The sequence below is a fragment of the Polyodon spathula genome, chromosome 22 (genome assembly GCF_017654505.1).
Source record: "Polyodon spathula isolate WHYD16114869_AA chromosome 22, ASM1765450v1, whole genome shotgun sequence".
In the NCBI taxonomy this organism is placed as follows: domain Eukaryota; kingdom Metazoa; phylum Chordata; class Actinopteri; order Acipenseriformes; family Polyodontidae; genus Polyodon; species Polyodon spathula.
In genome coordinates, this window is record NC_054555.1 from 2,821,304 (window position 1) to 2,842,936 (window position 21,633).

Here is a 21,633-nt window from a genome sequence, read left to right on the forward strand (position 1 = left end):
ACGCAGTCGTGCTTGACTGTGGATGGTGATTCATGACACCGTCTTCTCCAAAAGTGAATAAATTCAATTATACAACACGTTTGGCAAAATTGCTGGGCAACACACCAGGCAGAGAAACCACAATTCCACAGATAACCAAACGTAAGTTTGACCAAACTAATATGTATCACAGATATTGCATTCTTACAGATGAGAACATAAGAAAGTTTACAAACGAGAGGAGGCCATTGGGCCCATCTTGCTAGTTTGGTTGTTAGTAGCTTATTGATCCCAGAATCTCATCAAGCAGCTTCTTGAAGGATCCCAGGGTGTCAGCTTCAACAACATTACTGGGAAGTTGATTCCAGACCCTCACAATTCTCTGTGTAAAAAAGTGCCCCCTATTTTCTGTTCTGAATGCCCCTTTGTCTAATCTCCATTTGTGACCCCTGCTCCTTGTTTCTTTTTTTCAGGCTGAAAAAGTCCCTTGGGTCGACACTGTCAATACCTTTTAGAATTTTGAATGCTTGAATTAGGTCGCCACGTAGTCTTCTTTGTTCAAGACTGAGCAGATTCAATTCTTTTAGAATGTCTGCATATGACATGCGATGGAGAACGCATACTGTATTAATGGGTGGAGTGGCCAAGTTTGACCCTTGTGGGTATCCATCTATTGCACACGTGCATTTCACACTTATTTCAAAATAAACATTAAAAAAAAAAAATAAATAAATAAATAAAAATCCAAAAGCTGTAACGGTTTATTTCGTTCGTGTTAACACGCTGTCAAACCAAATGTCGCTGCAGCTTCCCCTGTGTGTGTGTGATTCGTTGTGGCAGTAAGTGTCATCACGATCGCCATCAACACTCATTGCTCTTCAGAATATTTTGTAATGTACTTCGCACAGGTTCCACTAGGGGTCCCTGTGAAAAAAATGGTGGCTTCGAAACTGGCTTTGTGAAGAGCTTGTGTTTTTTTTTCTTGCATTGAGCACAGCAGGGGTGTATATGTGAACAAGTCAGAGATACAATTGTTCCAGAAATGGAGGTTATTCGCAGGCGATCCTGAAACAAAAAAAACAACAAAACCCAAATGCAAGCCGTTTTGTACCTCTGGGGTTACTGCTGTGTAATTCTACACCAAATGCGCCGTCGTCGTCGGTTAATGTCTCCGGTTTTACACTAATTCATTCCTGTCGAGGATTCCTACAGCTAGATGTTTTACATACACCCATATTCCTAACGCGTTTCTTTTTGTGTGTGTGTGAACTGTAGAATCGTTTCGAATTATTCTGTGCTCTTTTTTTATTCTTTATTTATTTTTATTATTTGCGTTTATTTTCACGCAATAATACCATAAGCAGAATGTCTGGGAAACACCACCATTACAAAGGACCCGAAGTGAGCTGCTGTGTGAAATATTTCCTTTTTGGCTTCAACATTATTTTTTGGGTAAGTCGATGTGTTGCTAGAGAAGCAGTGTAGTGATACTGAGAAAGTATAAAACATTATCTAATCTACACATCTTGGTCGTGACATTATCTGTGTGTGAGTGAGAGGGAGATGGGGGAGGTGGGCGAGCGTTTGTTTTTGTGAAAACCCCATACATCTGCACAGCACTTGCCTTTCCCGATCTTGGAAGAATATTGACATGTGAAAAAGCTAAATCGAAGATTTATTATTATTAGTTCTCAATATGATAAAATACTAACATGTATAAAAGGTACATAATTATATTAAAAAGTTATATAATATTGTCTTGTTTTTCATAATATAAAGCTCAGCTGTCGGTTGACTGACGAACATTTTTGGTGTTTTTTTCAAGAATACAAAACACGTAGAGAGTAATCCGATTGATCCCTCTGTTATACAGTAGACAGTGAAACAATATACAGTACTTTGCAGTCTCTGGTCTGGCCCGAGTGTAACAATGTTATTTCCTCTGTTTTACTGGTGTACCCTACGGAGTTGTATAGTTGTTTCCTCTAGTTGTGTTTTTAAACATGTTAAGACTGTTAAATGTTTTGACTGTCTTTTGAAGAGTGCTAGCTTTGGCTGTTTTATATTTTGCAAATAACCCAACTGTTTTGTATAGTGTGCTTATCTGTATGAACCCGATTTGTATACTTCAACACATTTCAGGTTTGAAGTTCCTGTTAATTCAGGTTTCCTATGAAGACCAACAGCAGCGCTTAGTATTTTTAGTGTGTTATCTGTCCTGCCAAACTGGGGGCATACTAATCCAGCTACAGTTACAGTTCAAAATACATTGTTGATTGTCTTTTACTGTCTGTACTGGGTACAGTATATATTCAGAGTAAACCAGTAAGAGGGTGTTTAGTAGCAAGTAGTTTATTTTTGTTTAACTCTGTGTTTTATACCATCTGAATAAACTAAATCTTCCCCCTAGGATCCTAATGTAATTTCAAAACTGCCCTGTTAAATAATATAGACAGTTATGCAACATGCTGCCTTCACCATACTGTACAGCATTTATAGTTCAACAAAACCTGTTAACACACTGACTTGGGTAAACAGACCACCTTGTACTTGACTCCTTTTAATGTGATGTAATGTTGAAGAACACTCTGTGCAATCATTTATTAATTCTGCTGTATTCAATAAATAATAATAAGGTCATTATTGCCACAGAGTAGCCTACATTTCAAGCTGTGTTTGTTCAAATGTTCAACATTTTGTCCCAGCAATACTTTTACGGTTTGTATGGTACAGTGCGTTCCCAAAACAAATCTGTTTTTTAAATACAACAATGCAGGCCACAGACAGCAATGGTGATTATTGTTTGTAATTTGACTCCCCTTACTTAGTACAGTACCTAACAGCATAGTGGAGGAATTTGTGTGCTTTGAGTTGCATCGTCAAGTGGCCTCGACCTTCTCTAAACTTCAATATGTAGTGCATGTTGCCCCAGTACAGTACAGTACTGTGCTTTGTCAGAATGACTGGAAAGAAGTATACTAATGGAACAGATCTATGAAGCCACAGACTGTGGTGGTGTTATAACAAGATGTAGGTATTAATCCAAACTGTCAGAAATGTGCATGACAAATATAGGTGGTTAGCATGACTTTTATTTCAAATTCTTTTCCATACATTTAATAGCTGTACATATTCATTTAATGGTGCAGTCATTTATATAAATGATATGTGAATGATTAGAAACATTTCAAATATCAGGTGTGTAAAAGGTGTATTCTTAAAGTCTGGGCTGAAGATCAAGTAAATTACATAGACTCTAACAGCTATGCATTGTGACTGACCGGCATTTAGGCAAATTACTTGGAACGAAACATTGACAAATTAAAAAGGGAGCAGTCAGACCAGATATATAACATACCATACCCCCATTTACCCAGGTGTTTCCATTTTTTTGTCCACTGCCTGTAGTATAGCCAGCTGGATATTTTGACGCCATACACAATTGTGCATTGTGGCATACAGGTACCATCTTTAGTTGTATTTTTTTATGTTTTATTTATTGACTTGGTTCAAAGATTTGTTCTTTTTTTCAAACTAAAACACAGCCAGCATTCTAAGAAGTGCTGAATGGCTGGTACTGTGGTGTCTAGTTAAGTGGATTAAGTACTGCAGGCTAATTATTAAACAAGCACAAGATCACGAACATAAACATTTGAACAAGAAAAACAATCGCTGTGTCATTAGGCAGCATTGTGAACATGTTCTCAAAGCCTCTGACAGAAAGGACATCATAACCATTTCACAAAGGGGACTCCAAATTTCATTCTAACGATTTCATAATCTTTCTTGTAAAAGAGATACCTGTCTCATCTGGGAGACTTTCCAAATGGAAAAGGAGCATGTGGGTGCAGGCTGGCCACAGAGCCATTTTCTGTTTCAGTTTGCAGTTTTGCTTTGGTTGATCAAGGTTTTTTTTTTTTTCTAAAGCAGAACCAAACCAGCGATCTAAGTAATTGGCTAGGCCACTGACATTTCTGTTGATTATTGAACTGTTTTTCTGTAAAGCTTTGTTTTGTAATTCTGAAGAGGTTGAGTAATAATGGAGATGTGTTCTTTTTTTTTTCTTCTTTTTTGAAAAAAAAATCCCCAAAGGAAGTCTAATTCCCACTCATCCGCAAAATCAACATCCTTGTTGGTGCTGGATAATGCAGTATACATTAAGTATTGTAGCCTGGTGATTGCAGGTTTGCAAACACTTACAGCATGTACTGATTCTTTTACAGTAGTGTATATGGGGCTGCTGTGTGTACTTTCATATACTTTAGTACAACATGGTTCCTGTTTAATATTTGTATAGTGACTTGAGTCTAGATGAGAACGTGGTTTCCCAAAGAAACTGTTGACACTTGTGTTTAATGACACTTTGTTTAAGTTTGGTTTATACAGTAACTGCATGCACTGGGTAACCTTCAAACTCCAGGGCGTGTTTTAATGAAGTCATGCCATGCTACTGTAGCCGGCACTTAGAATGCACCTCAGTGTCTGGGCAGCTGGAGAGACCCAGGATTAATCCTTTATAATGAGCGGATAGGGCCCTGGGGGAAGATTGATTTGGAATCGATTCGTACTTCTTACCTTCTTAGTAAAGCATTTTATTTTTCTTGGGTTCTGAGTCTGGAATAAAATGGAGTCATTCAGAGGAATGATTTGTAAAGAAAAGACAGAACTCATTGTGTGCAAGGGGGCCCCCCCCTGCACTCGCTGTCCGATTCATTGAGAGGTAGGTGCTTGTATTGAGCTAGAGCTGGACTTGAGAAGCGTTCTTTTCATCCTCACTTGAACACAAATCCTCCCCCTCACCTTGGGAACTGGGCAGCAACAGAAAGAGGGACGAGGGAAGAGAAAACAGTCAGATGTTTTGCTTTGGTTTACTAGTTACAGACTGCTGTAGTAAAACCGAAGTAGTGTCCAACTGGTACCAGTTGTTGCTCGGGCATTTAACATCAGTTAAATAAATCAATTCACGTAGGGAAAAATAAAGACAAGCCTGTACATACAGGCTAATTACCTAAGGCACTGCAGGCAATATTGGAATACTGTAACCTTCCGTGTCAGAAGGAAAAAGGTGCAAACACTGAACTAAACGGAGTAAGTTCCTGTAGGAAACTGTTGTGTTCCTGTGAGCGTAAACCCGCAAAAGCCATTGTTTTGTGCGACACCGAGGAGCAGCGCTAGAGGGAATCGCTCGGCACGGAATTGAAGGTAAAACCCCTGTACTTGGATCAGAGATCAACACCGACCTCTGCCTTCCTACTTCTTGAGGTCAGGAAACATTTAAGCATCTTACTGTAGTTCAGATTGGGATGACTGTCTGTATAAATGGGTTACCCATCCACTTGCATAATCTCTAAAGAAGCTTGCACGCATAGCTGCAAGCGTTCGGTACAGATATGCACCCCTTCCTTTGAATGCACATACAGGTACAGTACACGCATGCTCAGATATATTGAAGCAGGGAGTAAAGGAAAGAGCACAGTCCAGCATTAAGTGTATATTTAGCTCCCGCTAAATGGATTTGGAATGAAGTGCAATGTGTACGTAATAGTTACCTTAGTACTGTAAATGCTGTAAGACTCACCCCAATTGACTAATGCATTTCTGACACGATTTCATGTACATTGCACCCAGTTTTCATCACAGTGGAAGTTTAAAAGTTTTGCATGTTTGTGTCCACCCTTGTAAATTTGCAGGATAGTTGTGCGTTATTCCCATGGTCCTGTCCAATGACTGCATTTACCAGGGTTTGCGATGGTTTTTTATATGCTTTACCTCACAGTACCTATCTTGGCTTTACAGTGCTTACCTACAGTATGCTTTTACAAGGACAGGGCCTACTAAAGGCAACAGAACAGTACATCAAGTTTGGTATGTCAAACCCGTGTCCACTAGCTCCTAAAATCTGCAATGCATCCATGATAAAAAAAAAAAAGTAATAATGAAATAAGGTTTGCAGGTTCAACATCAGTGAAATAACATTGCATTCACTGTTCTAGACTCAAGATGATCTTGCTCCCCTACACTGCGCTGCACTGTACAGAGATGGACTTAAAATCCCCTCTGAATACAGTAGCAGTTCGATCCGTTCTAGGTTTTAGAATGGCTTTTGCAGTGCTTGCTAGTTTACCTTGTCAATCTACAGTTCAGGTTATAATCGTTGTGGAGTGACCTGTTCTTAACCTGCGTGTAACTAGACAGGACTTGCAGTGGCCTGTACAGTCAATAGATCGGAGAGACACGTTTGTTTAGAATTGTTTTTAGTAGATAATGATCTTTTTTGTGGTGGTTCCCTGTCATATTGTGAGTTTCTAATGGTCTCTTTGTGTATTGTGCTATCTATAATCTAGGACCTTGTGTATAGTGAAAGGAGGGTACACACATTTCAAATCCTTTTAGAAATGTATAACTGATAATATACACAGATTACTGTATACATTAATGAAATGCCACTTGGTACCTGCTTGCTTTGCATTTTATTTTATTTTCCTTGTAGAAGTTAGGGCATTATCTGCAAGTTAAAATATAAGTTTGGTATGGTATTAAGAGATTTCATTTTTGGGAATAATTCCAGTATCAAATCATGAAATCTCACTTTACGGTAAACCAGTACAGGCAGAATTTGATTACTTCCCACGCAGAGTAATCGCCTTTAGGTTTAAACCATAAGCAATGTGTTTTTCATGCTGCTGCATGCAAGAGGTTCAGTGTGTCTTTTTTCTAACACTCTGTTTTATCCCACACCTGAGAAAGGGATAGCTTCACAAGGCAGGGCTTCTCCTTTTTCAAAAAGTATCGCATATGTTGAAAAGCAACAAAACCCAGCCAGTGCTGACTCGAAATAGGACCAGTTCTAATGCAAGTATTAATTTTTCTGCATGGCTGGCCTCTTCAGACTTGTAGCGATGCTGATTGCTTCTTTTACTGCTGTGTCTAAGTTAATCTGATTGGATTAGAAGGTAGTCTGAACCAAGCTAAATTGAATCCATCGCTCTCTGACACCTGTTGCCTAATCTCTGCAGATTATTTACAAAAAGGGTGAGTGTGTGAGCATCTACTATGCTGTATGGAGAATTTTTATTTGAATTGCAAGCTATACAATTCATCTGTTGTCTCAGTGCTGAGCTACAGTATAATACTGTATGATATAATATGTCTGTACCTCATCCCATCAGTTGTGACCAAGGGAAAGTTACAGATTATTAGGAATCGAGCTAACTGTATATTTTCCATATTTAAGACTGCGATTAGTGTGTCCAAAAATCAATAACTAAGCAAAATAAATAAACAAATGCAGTGGCCATTGTAAGTGCAAGATAACTGGCTGCTGCAGTAGTATTTATAGTAAATACTTTTTAGTGTAACTTAGTTTAATGCTTTGCCAAGGGATATCAGTAATCTTGAAAATATGCTTAGGTCTTTTTGGCTGTTGCTCAAAGCCAATTACGTCCTTTTTTATGTTTCCCTTTTAAATGTCCTCTTTCAACATGTCAACCCTTTTGGTAGCCAAACAAAACAGATGGTGCCTTTTCTGTACAGTGGCTTTACTGTTGAAGAATATACAGCAAAACTTTTGAAGCGTAATGTTATTGCACAGGCATTTTTACTCTTACATTAGTTTAGTCCAAGTAAATCACTTAAGACTTAAAAGTGCATTACCGCTTGCTTTACAGAGTACTGTAAAGTTTTTCTGAGCTACACCACCCTCCTGATGTGTTTATCATTATCACAGTTATATTGCACATCCCACCTCTTGTGTTCTTATCTCTGACCATCAATAAGTATAGGAGGAATAGCCGGACACGGCAGGCTTTGAATCGGCTTCTAGTTGCCATGCAGTGTGAAGAGGTGAGGGGGCGGAGGGAGGGTAGCCATAGCAAAATCTGTAGGTGGTGGGATTCTTTTTGGTTGTCTCGCAGTCTGTGTGCATGTCTTCATCAGAATGAGAATGCAGCTTTGTGCATCTCCTGGGTAACTGCTGGTTGCTAACGGAGGTTGTAATGGAAGCCCTGTCTGGAGGTCAGGGCAGTGGATTAGCAAACTCTGTGAACCTGCAGCCAAATAGGCTTTAGAGTTTCAGGTTAGAGAGTGACGTGGGAATGAAATTGAGTCCCGCCCCGTCCTGTCTCATCATAGATTTTCCTGTTGCATCCCATCTCGTGAAAAATGTTTACATGTTTTTTTCTCTCATCCCGTACTGTTTCGGAGATATAAATTTTTTTCATTCCCGTCCCCATCCCGTCTCGTCAAATGTCCTGTCCCATCCTGTCACATGATATTTAAGAAAAAGAGAAGTGACTGATTTCTTTTAGTCTGTCTCTGTATGGCAGACCTTTCAGGCAGGATATTTTTTAGGTCTTTTTCATTCTCGTCCTGTTCCCAGACGAATTTTTTTAAACTTTGTTCACTACTGCCATATAACAAGAACCACACAAACCTAAGCCAATCGTTTTATTATGCATAACGTGTTGATAACAAAAAAAAACAACAAAACAAAAAAAAGTTTAATTAATCCAATTATTTGCTGAGACTGGCATATGTAAAGTTAGTTTAGGTATTACAGTTTTACTGTGAATGTTAGTTGCAATCAAAGATAGGAAGATGCAGTGGAGTTGACTTGAATGGTTGGGCCAGTGACATCACTAAATGGGGTGTCTCAATTAGAGTGTGTCATTGATACGAGGGTTATAGTATTAGTCTTGGTTAATATAAAGATACCCAGAAGTCTGAGTATGCATTTGATTGATTTAGTTTTACAACATCTCATGTTGATTTGGTTTAACATTATAACTAAAGTTCTTAGCTTGTCTGACAGACTAAAGTTTGGTACTGTACTGCTCTTTCCACAGCCTTCAGTCTTGCTCCAACCCGTTCCCGCAGCCTTCAGTTCCTCTCCCATCCATTCCTGTGAGATTTAAAACTCTTTATTCCCAGTCCTACCCATTCCTGCCAGTTTCATTTCTGTTTGCAGCCATTCCTGCAAACATAAAGAGCAATGTATTCCCGTAGCATGGGAATCCGGTCCTAATGTCACTTTCCACTGGACACTGGCCATTGACACTGTAGTATGTATAGTAGCAAAGGAATTTATTTCCTGCGTTTACTGTACTGTGTATACAGTCGGGTGTAAATAGTTTAAAGTTAACCATTTAGGTTAAATGTTAGCCAAGTGTCCAATGATTCAAATTTGGCCTTAATGTTTAACCATTCTCATCAATGTGATGGATCAAACCATTCTTCCTCTGTCGGACTGTTGATTGCATACTGTTGTGCCGATTATGTGCTGGGAGTGGACCGGAATTAACGTCCAAGTTTACAACAGACCTGTGACCTTTAACCTGTGACCCTGAGGGTGGTGTGCTTCTTTAGTGTATGATTCTCTTATTTGTTGTGTACGTTATTAAAATAAACAATGAACCTAGCATTGCACTGCTGCCCAGCTTAGGAAGCCACAGTACTCCCTACCAATTAGACATGCAGCAGTTTTCATCATTGCCTGCAACGTTGTTAAATGGTGTTTTAAATGCTATTGCATCATTAACCTAATAAGAGTTTCAAAATTACAGCAATCCGTCCTTTTAATTAGCGCTTTGCCTGAGAGACACAAATCTGAAAAATGCAAAGAATGAAGTACTTTCAAAACTATGAAGCCTTCCATTTAGTTTCAGTTTCAGCTCTTATTGAGAATAGATGCAGTTGAAGCTGATGATGGCTCTGAGATTGCTGTATTCAGTTCTACTATTTACTGTGCAGCCTGTTCAAACCTCTGTTCTGTTCTGATTTGAGTCCTTGAAGCAGTCTTAGTTCCTAATATCCTCAGGGATTTCCAATGCTATTATCTGTACGCAGCTTGATGTCATTGGAGTTGGGAAAGGAGTTTCTGTTCAGGCTGCAAACAGTCATGATGATCACATCAGCCCTGGATAATGGGACATGTGAAGAGCACACAACCAACGGCAACATTTCCCAAGAGCTTCCTGGCAGGATTTCAGAATGGGGGGGGGGGGGGGCCGTGTAACGCATAAGAAAATCTTTCAATGGCATCGCTGTACAGTCCGCTGCAAGGACAGCACTGGTGCAAGTGATCAGTTACCCACACGTCCACATCCAGGCCATGTTTCTCGACTAGTTTTCAAAGCCGGAACACACTTTATAACCACATTCAGGCTCTATGTATGTCCACAATTATATAGACTTCTGTGTTCAATATATAAAACCAGTGCAAGCACATTCAGAGGGGCCTCATAATCACACAGTATGTTTAGAATGTATTACAAGTGTAATATTTATAATCCTGTTCAGCGAGGTAGAGTAGAGGTGCCACCACGTCAGTTTAAATTTACAGTAAGCTCAAAGGTAAGAGCATGAGAGTTACTGTACAGGTTAACAGTTTTTTGTATAAAATTATAGCCATTTGCAATCCAAAACATATACTGTAGGAGACTATTACATACTGTTAGGAAATATATTTTTTATTTATTGGACAAAAAACTTGAGAAGGAAAGTGATATTTGTAATGTTTATGTGTATTTGGGTGTGATATTTTGTGATATTTACCATTTCTTTTCAACTTCTCTGCCAGTATTATTGCTGCATAGTGTTTTTTTTTTTTTTTCTTCTGAACACTGGAAATATTTGCAATGTAGAACCAAAGAACCCTTTGAGTGCAGGAAGTATGAATGCTATTTAGCTGTGTATTGGCACCCTCTAGAAGGTAGCATGTAGGCTGGTGTACACATTCCAGAGCACTGTGACAAATACAGTCCTTGTTTCTGCAATCAGATATCTGACACGAGTGGGTCAAGGCTGGCAGGAGACCAGGGGCGTTCTCCTTGATTCCAGCTCAGATCTGCGCTGTATGTCTTAGAAAGTAATCTGTGAGTGGGATTTTAGAGGACTCCTGCTGACTCTAATTTAAATAAGAAACTAGTTGTCTTTTGTGCATTTATACATGGTGTGCACATAAACGCCATGCTCAAACTGTTTAGTATTCAACAAGACACATTGTAATACTGTGCATGCTGTATACCATAGTAGCACCTGGCTATTACTCAAGTCTGGATGCTCGATGGTAGATTGGTCTATACGTGTGCCTTCCAGTAAAATCCATTGAGGTTATGCAGTACTTTCAAAATTGATCCAAAAATAAATAAATCAATGGGCTGATATGCAAACTAGCTTTGCACTTGGAGCGATTCCACCGTCCAGGTTTCAGTATTACATTGAATCAGCGGGCCTTTGGGCTTTCAGAGCAGTGCTGAAGCAAGCAGAGGCTCAGTTGTCAGTGTTAATGGCTTTAAAATGGTTTGCTCCTGTAACAGTTTTTCTACTGTGGTGTTTATGCTTTCAGGATAAAAGATTCCCATGTGTGCATTACAGGACACAGGGACTTCAATTTGAAGATGGGTAGATAGATTTAGGCGGTTACCAGGCAGTCGTTCCAGTAAGTCGTAAAGGGAACTGTTTTTTCAGAACAGAACTGACTGTGTGTCATGTGTGAATGCATTATTTCATTATGTCTGGGGGTAAGGCACTGAACTGTGAAACGGACATCTGGAACAAGCAGAGAGGCTGATTTTACTAGGTGTTTGCAGGGGGTTTACTGCTCCCTATTCTGCACTCTGAACACTAGATCACAATAATGTACCACAACATGATTTTGGAGCATAATAGTGGCAGCTTCTTTCAACTTGAGAAGGCTTTCCATTAAAGGTCTTTTAGAAGTTTGGCTATAACATAAATACAGTGTCCTAAACCACGTGCTTTATGATCGGCTAGCTTTCATATGCACCATTGAGTTAAATACCTAAAACCACAGCAATTGTAAAAGGCAATTCACTGCTTGAACTGAAATGGCTAGTATAAACATGCCCTTATGTGTGTATTATTATTATTATTATTATTATTATTATTATTATTATTATTATTATTATTATTATTATTATTATCACTCACTTCAACTTGGGTTACTGTATTCCTGTAAATGCACCAAATGCCAGTGAAAGTACAGTGCACTTCCCACACAGCAGCCCTCACAGCACATTGTGGGCAGTTTACACAGGTTTCTAAATAAGAGATAAGTAGTGTTTAGTGTGCACAGAAATACATTTGTGTCCTCATTCTAACCACGTCTTTACACACCAAAACCCTTTGATTTGTGAAAGGCAATTAAAACTGTTAATGTTACAACACCTTGACTTTCTTGTAACATTATAACATTAAGGTGTATATATATATTTTTCTTTTGCACAAAAAAGAAATGGAGGGTGCAGATTGTGTTTCGGTGTCTTTTGAAAAATCCTAGCCATGTTGTATAGTTATGACTGAGCCCAGAGGTTTTTTTTTGTGTTGTATGTTTTTTAATCTACACTAATTGCCAGTTGTTTATTTGCTCTTGTGCTTTGAAACCGCTTTCTCCTCTAAAAGCAATGGAATCTTGCTTGCATTGTATTCAGCAGTCTTGTTTTCCTTGTATACCCTGTTTTTCAGTTGCTGGGTGCTTCGTTCTTGGCTATCGGTCTCTGGGCCTGGGCTGAAAAGGTAAGGAAAAAGTGTGAGTTAATCAGCATGTTTGAAAGGCTGAGCTTTTTTTCCTGATGTTTACCACTAGCACCAGGCAACCAAGGTCGGAATGTGTCATAGCTAAACATGCTGAAACAGTCTGTTCATTATTTCAGTTCTTTTTTCAATACTGTTGTGTGAGTGATAACCAGGTTTAGGCAAGGTTGCTGAAGCATACCATGTAACGTTAAAAGTTAAAACCAGTCATTTTGAAATGGCTTGCTCTTGCAGGGAGTGCTGTCGAACATCTCTTCGATCACGGACCTGGGCGGCTTCGATCCTGTCTGGTTGTTTATGGTGGTTGGGGCGGTGATGTTCATTCTGGGCTTCGCTGGCTGTATCGGAGCACTCCGAGAAAACACACACCTCCTCAAATTTGTGAGTTTATTGACGTTTTACCATCAAAGGATTTACAGTAAACTTGCACACACACAAAGCTCCATATTCTGTACATAATGTGTATATGAAATCAACAGTTTATCGGATTGTGTCAGCCAGGTAGCTTGTGGCAGACACACAGATGTACATGCATACTGTCAGGGTCCACATTTGGAATAATGATTCTAATGCTGGGTAGTATATAACTGTCTGGTGCCATTTAATCTACACCACACAGTCTCTACTCTGTAAGAACACTGTACTATGTGTCCTGTCTGTGCCATGCCAGTTCAATTCATTATTCATTCCTCAAAGTGCTTTGCATAAACTCATACAATATGAATCTTTTCCATTCCATCACTTGCAAATCTAATTTGAAACACATTTGAAGAGGCTGATTCAGAGACGATCAGAGTGTCTGCATTTTGTACCCGGTCGAGATACAAAACGCTGAGGTATGGATTCAGACGCAAGCAATATGAATAAATCGAATCACAAAATACAATTTGAACAACCCTAAGATTAAACGTTCGTGCTGATACCAAGGATATCAAGAGCTGTATTGATCCAGTTTACAAAATGCTAACTTGCTGTAGCCTGGATAATATATTCATCACTTTGTTTCTCTGATTGTATTTATTCAACATAGATCTGTACATAATTTGTTATCAGAACCAGTGGGCACATTTTAAATGAACCTTAAGTTCCACTGTCATTAAAACCATTAAGCACAGACCCATGCTGTTGTAATTTTACAGCTACATAACATAGTAGAAACGGCTCATAGATTTTCAGATGTTTCTGCTGGATGGTTAAAGGGTTGCCAGCGAGTCAAAGCAATCTACGCCTGTCTGCTGAGCAGAAAGTGATTGATCATCTGCAGCACAGAGACCCTGATTGCCTGGAGTGCTTGCAGTCAACACATTACAAGTCCAAGTCCAATCAGAGAGGAGGAAGAATAACCTCTGTGTATGCAGAGTGGAACTGTTCCTCCAGGTGTTGTGCATTCTGGAGTGGACAGTCTGTAGAATAAAATCGGGTTAATGAATTGACTGGATTGATTCGTTAAGGTTGCTTTATGACCTCCCATGTTTTATTCAACTTTGCACTTCTTACAACATGTTCTTCCACATGCTACCTTTTCACAGTAATGAACCTGGTTGGCTGAGATGCTGGAGGTTTTGCTCAAACCCTCTTAATTTGTGTGCTTTGCAAGGCACTTGCTTGAAGAAACCAGTTATGGGGGATCTTTACCCATTTCTTTCTCTCTCGTTCTGTCCAGTTCTCTGTGTTTTTAGGGCTGATCTTTTTCCTGGAGCTCACGGCAGGGATCTTAGCCTTTGTGTTCAAAGACTGGATCAAAGATCAGCTCAATTTCTTCATCAATAACAATGTCAAGGCGTATCGGGATGACATCGATCTGCAGAACCTTATAGACTTCGCCCAAGAATATGTGAGTTAATGTCTTTCTAAAAAAAAAATTACAAAATTACAGCAGTCACACTGTTCATATTATTTTATTTGTTTCCAAAGGGAAACACCAACTATTTTTGTTTTGTGAAAATAGGACTGAGAAACAGTGCTGGGAATATTCCTCGTATGTAAGGCCATGGGGCTCTGTCTCTGTGTAACTGTTTTTAAACCAATAGTTATGGGATGTTGCTCTTGGATAAACCATGAGCTGAGCTGGAGTGCAGTTCAGCGCTGGTCAGTGTTGATAAACAGTGATATAAAGTGAAGGGTCCTGTTTAAAGTTTAATTAAAATGACATACGTGGCTGTGTTGGTTTAGTCACTTGTTGCTGCAATAAAATTGATATGGGAGCTAGGAAAAATAAACTCCCTGTGCAACACAGGACATGAAGTCTCCCTGAGCATCTGATCACTGGAAGGGGTTCACTTGCAGTCGTATTGTCTGTATGGATTGGGTTCCAGTGTGTCTTCCAGAAAAGTGAATTCCTGGAGCTCCCAATATGACAAAACTGGAGGTGAAATGGATAATAAGGGATTTCTAGCTGTATGACATATAGCGTTCAACCAAGCAGCTGTCTTAATGAAGAGCTACGGTAGTTTTGTTTTTGAAGGTCTTGGTAAAACATTCCTATATTGCTATGTTCCCCGTTCCCCCCCACCACCACCCATGTCATTCTGCAGTGGTCATGCTGTGGAGCACATGGTCCGAATGACTGGAACCTGAATATCTATTTTAACTGCACGGACATGAACCCGAGCCGAGAGCGATGCGGGGTCCCCTTCTCCTGCTGCGTCAAGGACCCAGCGGTAAGAACACCGGTCTCCCCAGAACCTTCAGAAAGCAACTGAAGAAGGGGCTACCCAGCCTGTCTAGATTGTCATTAAAGCATTGTTGAAAATTAATTATCATTTAGGTGCAAAAGGAAAATATGAACCTGGCATAATTGAAGAAAGTAGGGGTCAGTTTGAGTTTTTGCCCTTACTAACCAAAATAAGTCGTGACTTTTTCTTGAAGCGTGGTGAACAAAGAGCCAATAGTTCCTATACAAGTTATTTTTCTTCCTCTTTCTCTGTTTAGGAGGATGTACTTAATACACAGTGCGGCTATGACGTGAGGCTCAAAATGGTGAGTATTACTTTTGAACCTGTTAGTGAATTGAAAGGAAATGGTTGAGATGAAAGTGCACTCCTCCACAAGGCAGAGATACACGCGTGTGTCGGTGGTCAACAGAGGTGGAGGTGTGGCTTCCGTCTCCTCACCGGCCTTGATGTGCCCCTGGCTTGCATTGTGTTCAATGGTTAGTGTCAGTAGTAATACCCACAGTTGCTCAATAAAGGCACCATGCTGTATAAGGCCACTGAAATGAATGAGGATCTTTTTTTATTTTATTTTTTCATTCCAATGAAACAAGAACCATCATGTTACAAGTCCTTTGTTAATTGGTATTAACCATTAAATAGACTTGAGGAAATTATTGCTATCCCCTGCACTTGGGACAGTGAGGGTGAGTGATTGAGCAACGCTGTCTATATAGACGAGACTCTAACAGGCAGTCAGTTGAGCTGTCATTTAGAGCCTGTTTTATATTCAGTAGAGTTTGTGCCCGACTGGGAGCTGTCATCTTCGTCTTCGCCCTTCCATCCCAACTGGGTTTTGAGGTATGGTTTTATTATGTAAAGATGTGAAAGTAGAAGAAACGAAATTGGACAAGCATTTACGCTAATTCCTATGATAGACATATGAACTGCAACACTTGTCTTTTGAATGAATTACAGTACCTAGATATCACAATGTGTCCTTAACACTGATGAAACACCTAGAGGAATCTTAGTTCGATTTGTATATATATAAATTCTTATTTATTTTTTCCCCCAAGGATTTGTACAGAGAATATGGGGTAGAGTGGCATTCTAGACAGCCATTTTATAAGTGTGTCTCAAAAACAATTTATACTTGGCCAAGCAATTGGGCAAATTCCATTTGTAACAGCAGTAAAAGAAAATGACTGAATCACTTCTGAAGAGTGCACCGATTTCAGCTGAAATTTGAAACTGTTTACAGCAGTCACTTACGCAATAAACATTGCGGTGTGCAGGTAATTGCACAGGCTTATGCCTCAGCCATGCATAATTACACAGTGGTTGCTTTTTGTAATGAACTTTGCTTCCCATCCTTGGTAAGTGTCCTAGCAGATGAGATAAGGGCTTGTTTCAGTGTGTGTGCATGCTTTGAATCCTTTAAAGCCACCTTGTTGTATCTGGATTACCCACAATCCACCATTCCATTCTGGCTTCTCAAATTGGGCCACATGTATACCCATTGCACACTTGAACAAACTTGGTGTCACAATGAATCGTCTTTTGTCAGTATAAACTGAAAAGATATGCTGTTTGACCAGAAGTGTCTGTTTTAATGCCGAGTTAAGCTTTCCTTTTTAATGTAAACGGGACAAGATCTTATTGCACAACTTCACTAGAAAGAAGTGGAGCTTGACAGCAAAACTCTCAAAGTTGTGGATGGTAAGAAAAATGGCTTTTGCTGCCCTGTTTTCAAGCTGCTTCTAGTTTATGTCCCCTAAATGAATGCGAAACAGATACAGTGAATGAAAGACCCTATGCACATGTGTGCTTTGTGTTGGTTTGCGTGATTGGTGAAGCACATTCCCTAGTACAGATGTGTAGTTTTGACCGCTCCAGTCTGGCCTGTTCCCGCTGGTGTTTAAGTCTGCCTCCGGACCTCGTTCCGCTTGTTGTGCTCCACGGATTCACAATATTTATTACAGACCAATTGCAATAGGTTCTTGTAATTTGCTACCAAGCCTCCTTCCCTCCGGGTTCCTGAGAGGCTGTGATTTCAATAGCTTTTCTTTTTTTTTTTTTTTTTTTTTTTTTTGTCAGTTATCTGAGGAAACAAAAGCCCCTTTCTGTCTGTGTCTGTGCAAACAAAGCCTGTGCCTCTAGGGGGGTTTAGGCTCTGCGTTCCTCTATTCAGTCTGCCTCCCTTCCCAGCACACAATCTGCCAGCTTCCTGGATAGTGCAATGAAGAACGGCAACAGCACTTTTTTTTCCCCCCCAGAAACCTGCACTGTGGTGTTCATTTTCATTATTTTATGTATCTTTAAATAAATATTGGAAGGTGAATTAAATCCCCAGATGTGTAATGCTGCCCTTGGTTTTAGATAAGCTAAACAGTTGTGGTGTGCATGTGTGAGGGGGTAGCAAGGACCTGCTTATTTGTCTCCGAGGGGGAGAGGTGTTCTATAAACGAGGGTGCAGAACTTTGATTGTGAGTGTTGTTTTCACTGGAAATGTGCCAGATTCTTCTGAGAAGCTTCATGGTTCTGGTATGAGGATAGGGGGCCCCTCCTATCACACTAGCATGCCTGTTTACAAACCTTAAGAATCCTATAATGTCCCCACTGGTAATACCTTTCTTTGTTTGTTTTCTCCTGGGCTCTTTAGGAACTAGACCAGCAAAGCTTCATTTACACCAAGGGATGTGTAGGACAATTTGAAAAATGGCTCCAGGATAATTTAATAGTTGTAGCTGGTATTTTTGTTGGAGTTGCACTGCTACAGGTAAGCAAATGACGGGTTCTTTATAGTTTTATATGTAATTGCTTTTAAGTCCTGTTTCTTTTAAAAGGTGCAGGTCAGTACATGTTCATGGAAAATATCTTTTCCTGCTAGTCCATATCCGGACAGGATTTTCCAGTTCAGACTCTCTGTCAGAGCTGGCAATTTTAATACTGGATTTCCACCTAGTGCCGCCTGTGTGTTAGTGCAACTGTAGTTTGTGGAAGCTGTGAAAACTCAAGCATGTGTTAGATTTGCACTCATCTAGTTTTTATTTTTTTGCATTTGAACACCTGGCAGACCCTTATATAATATTGTTATAATTTTTAAATACTGCCCAATTGTCAAGTACACACTGGCTAATCAATTTCCTACTGAGGTGTAAGAGACTATTTATTTGTAGTGAAATCTGTATGACATAGCTGGTGTAACCAGTGTCCTGCTCTGATGTGTATTTCCCTGTTTTTCTCAATGTTTTCTACTGATTACCCCATTCACATTAGATGTTTCCTACAGTCATTAATTCATATTAAACATTAAGGCTTGCCCTTTCAGTATATCAAGAGTATGCCCTTTTGCAATGGATTATGAGGACCAGTCTGCCCCGGAGCGCCCATGTGATTGTTGTTTGTTTGTTTGTTTTCAGATATTTGGAATCTGTCTGGCACAGAACCTCGTTAGTGATATAAAAGCGGTGAAGGCAAACTGGTGACGCCAGGTTCAGGAGACTGCAGAGACGAGAACCAGTCTCCCCAAGGCGGCTGCGCGCTGAACTAGAGCATGGATCCCTGGTTGCAGCAGGGGGGGACCTGTGGATTATTTTATTAGACGGCTCGAGGCGTATTTTGATTTCTCTTTTTTATTTTTTATTTTATTGATTTACAGAAGAGTATGTCGTGGTTTTGCACGTGGTACCTGCGAGAATGTTTGAAGACTCGTGCTCTTGCAGGAAGAAGCTGGAGCTCATCAGGAGTTTACTGGACTGCCTTTACCACTCGAAACGTTGGATCAGAAATCGTCTCCTCTGATCAGTGGGGCTCTCCTAATTCAATCCGGAGTCCTCCCGGCCTTGTCTTGTGGGTCAAATTTCACAACCTCCCGTCCTGAAATGAAAAGGCTGACATTACATGCATAGGTCGGCCTGTTTTTTGTCATGTTTTTAATTTCATGGCGGTTTTTGTGCTCTCTGTGGTTCTCTTGTTTCCTTCAGAGATAATCCACATGTGACGACAGACTGCCCCACATTATTTAACAGCTGTGATCTTTACTGTCATACTGGAATACTGGAAGGAATCACTCAAACTGATTCCCTCTGTAGAGGAGTTTGGATCAGGCCAGTAATTTGTTAATATTTTAAAAATTGTTAAAATCTGTGATATCTATTACGGTACTTCTCTCTTAACTAGTCCGGTTAAGTTCTGTTTTTAAATGTCATTTATTAAGACAATTTGGGGTTGACATGATTGTTGTCCTTGGACACTTATTTTACACATCCCTACCTACTACTACAGAGACCCCCTCACTCCAGTTGCTGGCACATGGGTGCTCACAATTAGAACGCACGAACTGAACTGACTCGGAGGGGCACATTTGAAAGAGATTTCTTTTCTAGGTAAGTGCTCTTGAGAGTTGTGCAAGGGCAGGTTTTTTGTACTGACACTGCCATAAATAGGATTTTATTACTGTCTGGTCCTTTTGTCATACACGATGCATTTATAAAAAAAAGTCCTTTCGTAGTTCCCTACATGTCAGACTGTGGTTGGGACACAGTCCCACATTGCTCTATGTGTGTCTCCAGCGCTGGAGTTGCCGGCACTGGGCACAGCGCTTTCGAGTGTTCAGACACTGCTGTCAGTTATTCATCTCTTAAACCAGTTGATGCACAGATACAGTAGAGACTCGTTGGACTCTTTTTCACCCTTCTATCTCCGTCAATACCAATTTAATAACAATATTGAGATATTTGCTCTTTTAAATATCTTGTGTGACTGTGCTGTGGTGGAATCATTACTAGCTCACCCTGTGGTGTGTGTGTGTGTGTGCATGTAGGTGCTTTTTTTGTCCCATCATCACTCTTGCAGTGCCCTGTCTCAGGATGCTGTGGAACCAAGCCCATTCAACAGCATTGCTGTACCTGCTAAACTGGCTTAATCATGGCGGGTCAAGCTTCCATGATAACGATTATAAAACAGATAATAAGATCAACAAGCTCTTATTGTTGAGTTCTATCATACAGTAGCCACAGCCGTGCCACACCAGTGTCTATTGTAATGGGAAGGCTGTGAAGCTTCACATCTTGGTTCTTCCTGATGTAAGAAAGCTGATTTCTATGCACTATGCCTTTGTCTTATGAGAATAAGGGGTGCCCTTCTCCAGGGCTAATCAGTCCTTGAGAACCTTCCCAGTGAACGTCTTTCCAATCCATTGGTGGCTCCTTGGTGGATTGCGGCTCTCAAAACCAAAGAGACCGTCCTATTTGAGGAGGAATGGTTGTATCACAATGCTCTCTGATAGTGGATGCGGTATAACTATACATCAAGTAAACAAGTTCAGAATGGTTTTCACTTGAGGTTTCAATACTGTTGTATACGAGCTAGGCACACCCGTCCTATTACAATGGTCCTGGATAGTCAAAGTTCTGTGTTGATTATAATCTCAATAAACCAACCTGCCCACATCTCAAACACTGTCATTTCAGCATGTCTGTAACACCTACCTCGGTTCAAAAGATGTACAACACTTCGTTATGTTATGTGTGTAATATTATCTAGTAAGGCAACACAAGCCTGGTATTCAAACAAAAACTGTAGTTTAATACTGTGTTATTAATACTAAGCTATTTCCCTTAGTCAATATTTCTGTATGCTGTGATACCATTTTTTTTTTTTTTTTTTGTGAATATTGGATTAATTCCCTTGCAATACTGGGCCCACCACTAGGTGGTAGCCTTCAGTAAAGTCATGTTAGTTGTTTTACTGAGATTGTATCTGAGCAGAATGGGGGGGGGGGGGGGGGGGGGAATTTGCATAGCAGTTTGAGCCGTTCCATGATGTGTTGATAGTTTATTCAGTCATACCTTGGATTAAGGAGAAGCAGTTAAGTTTAATTAAGCTAAAAGAACAAAACAATCGAAGAGTTCAAATTGTCATACAAAGGGAGGTTTATTTCCACCCTTCTTGGACATGTTTTCTGTCCCTGTCTAGTCTGATCGCACCATTCTTGCTTGTGGGCTTTTGCTTTCATTGCAGCTGTCAGTGGGCTCCCAGGTTGGCAGGATAGTTGTGATTGGTTAGGGATGGGCATTGCCATTACTTTTAATGTTCCAAGCATTTTTTAAATGTATTATTCCATCCAGATTCTGAATATTATTAGACAGTGTGTTCTTGTAAGGCAACAAAAAAAACCCACTGCCATGTGAAAAGATTTTGGTAACATGAGTGTGTTTCAAACGCAGGGCTGTAACCCACAGCACCCTCACCATCTCCGAGTAATAACCCTTATGTAGCCGTGATAAATAGATACAGTAGTGCGAATGGGGTCATTATCACTGTCATCAATATTACAGGAGTGAATGTCTTACCAGTTCACTTAGTCTTACCACATTACCAAGACTCCTACATGACAAGAGGCACAGTGTTCATGTGGTATGCCAACAAGCTAGTCTCGGATCTT

The 21,633-nt window shown here is 40.0% G+C and overlaps 1 protein-coding gene across 1 annotated transcript; it reads left to right on the forward strand.

Annotated features, from left to right (window-relative positions):
• Nucleotides 1-933: 933 nt before the first annotated feature.
• Nucleotides 934-20,150, forward strand: tspan17 (tetraspanin 17). Its single transcript, XM_041223167.1, has 8 exons — nt 934-1,431; nt 12,463-12,513; nt 12,766-12,912; nt 14,195-14,365; nt 15,066-15,191; nt 15,463-15,510; nt 17,848-17,964; nt 18,608-20,150. Exons 1-8 carry the CDS (start codon nt 1,345-1,347, stop codon nt 18,671-18,673), a joined length of 813 nt encoding a protein of 270 aa, XP_041079101.1. The 5' UTR covers nt 934-1,344; the 3' UTR covers nt 18,674-20,150.
• The last annotated feature ends 1,483 nt before the right edge of the window (nt 20,151-21,633 follow it).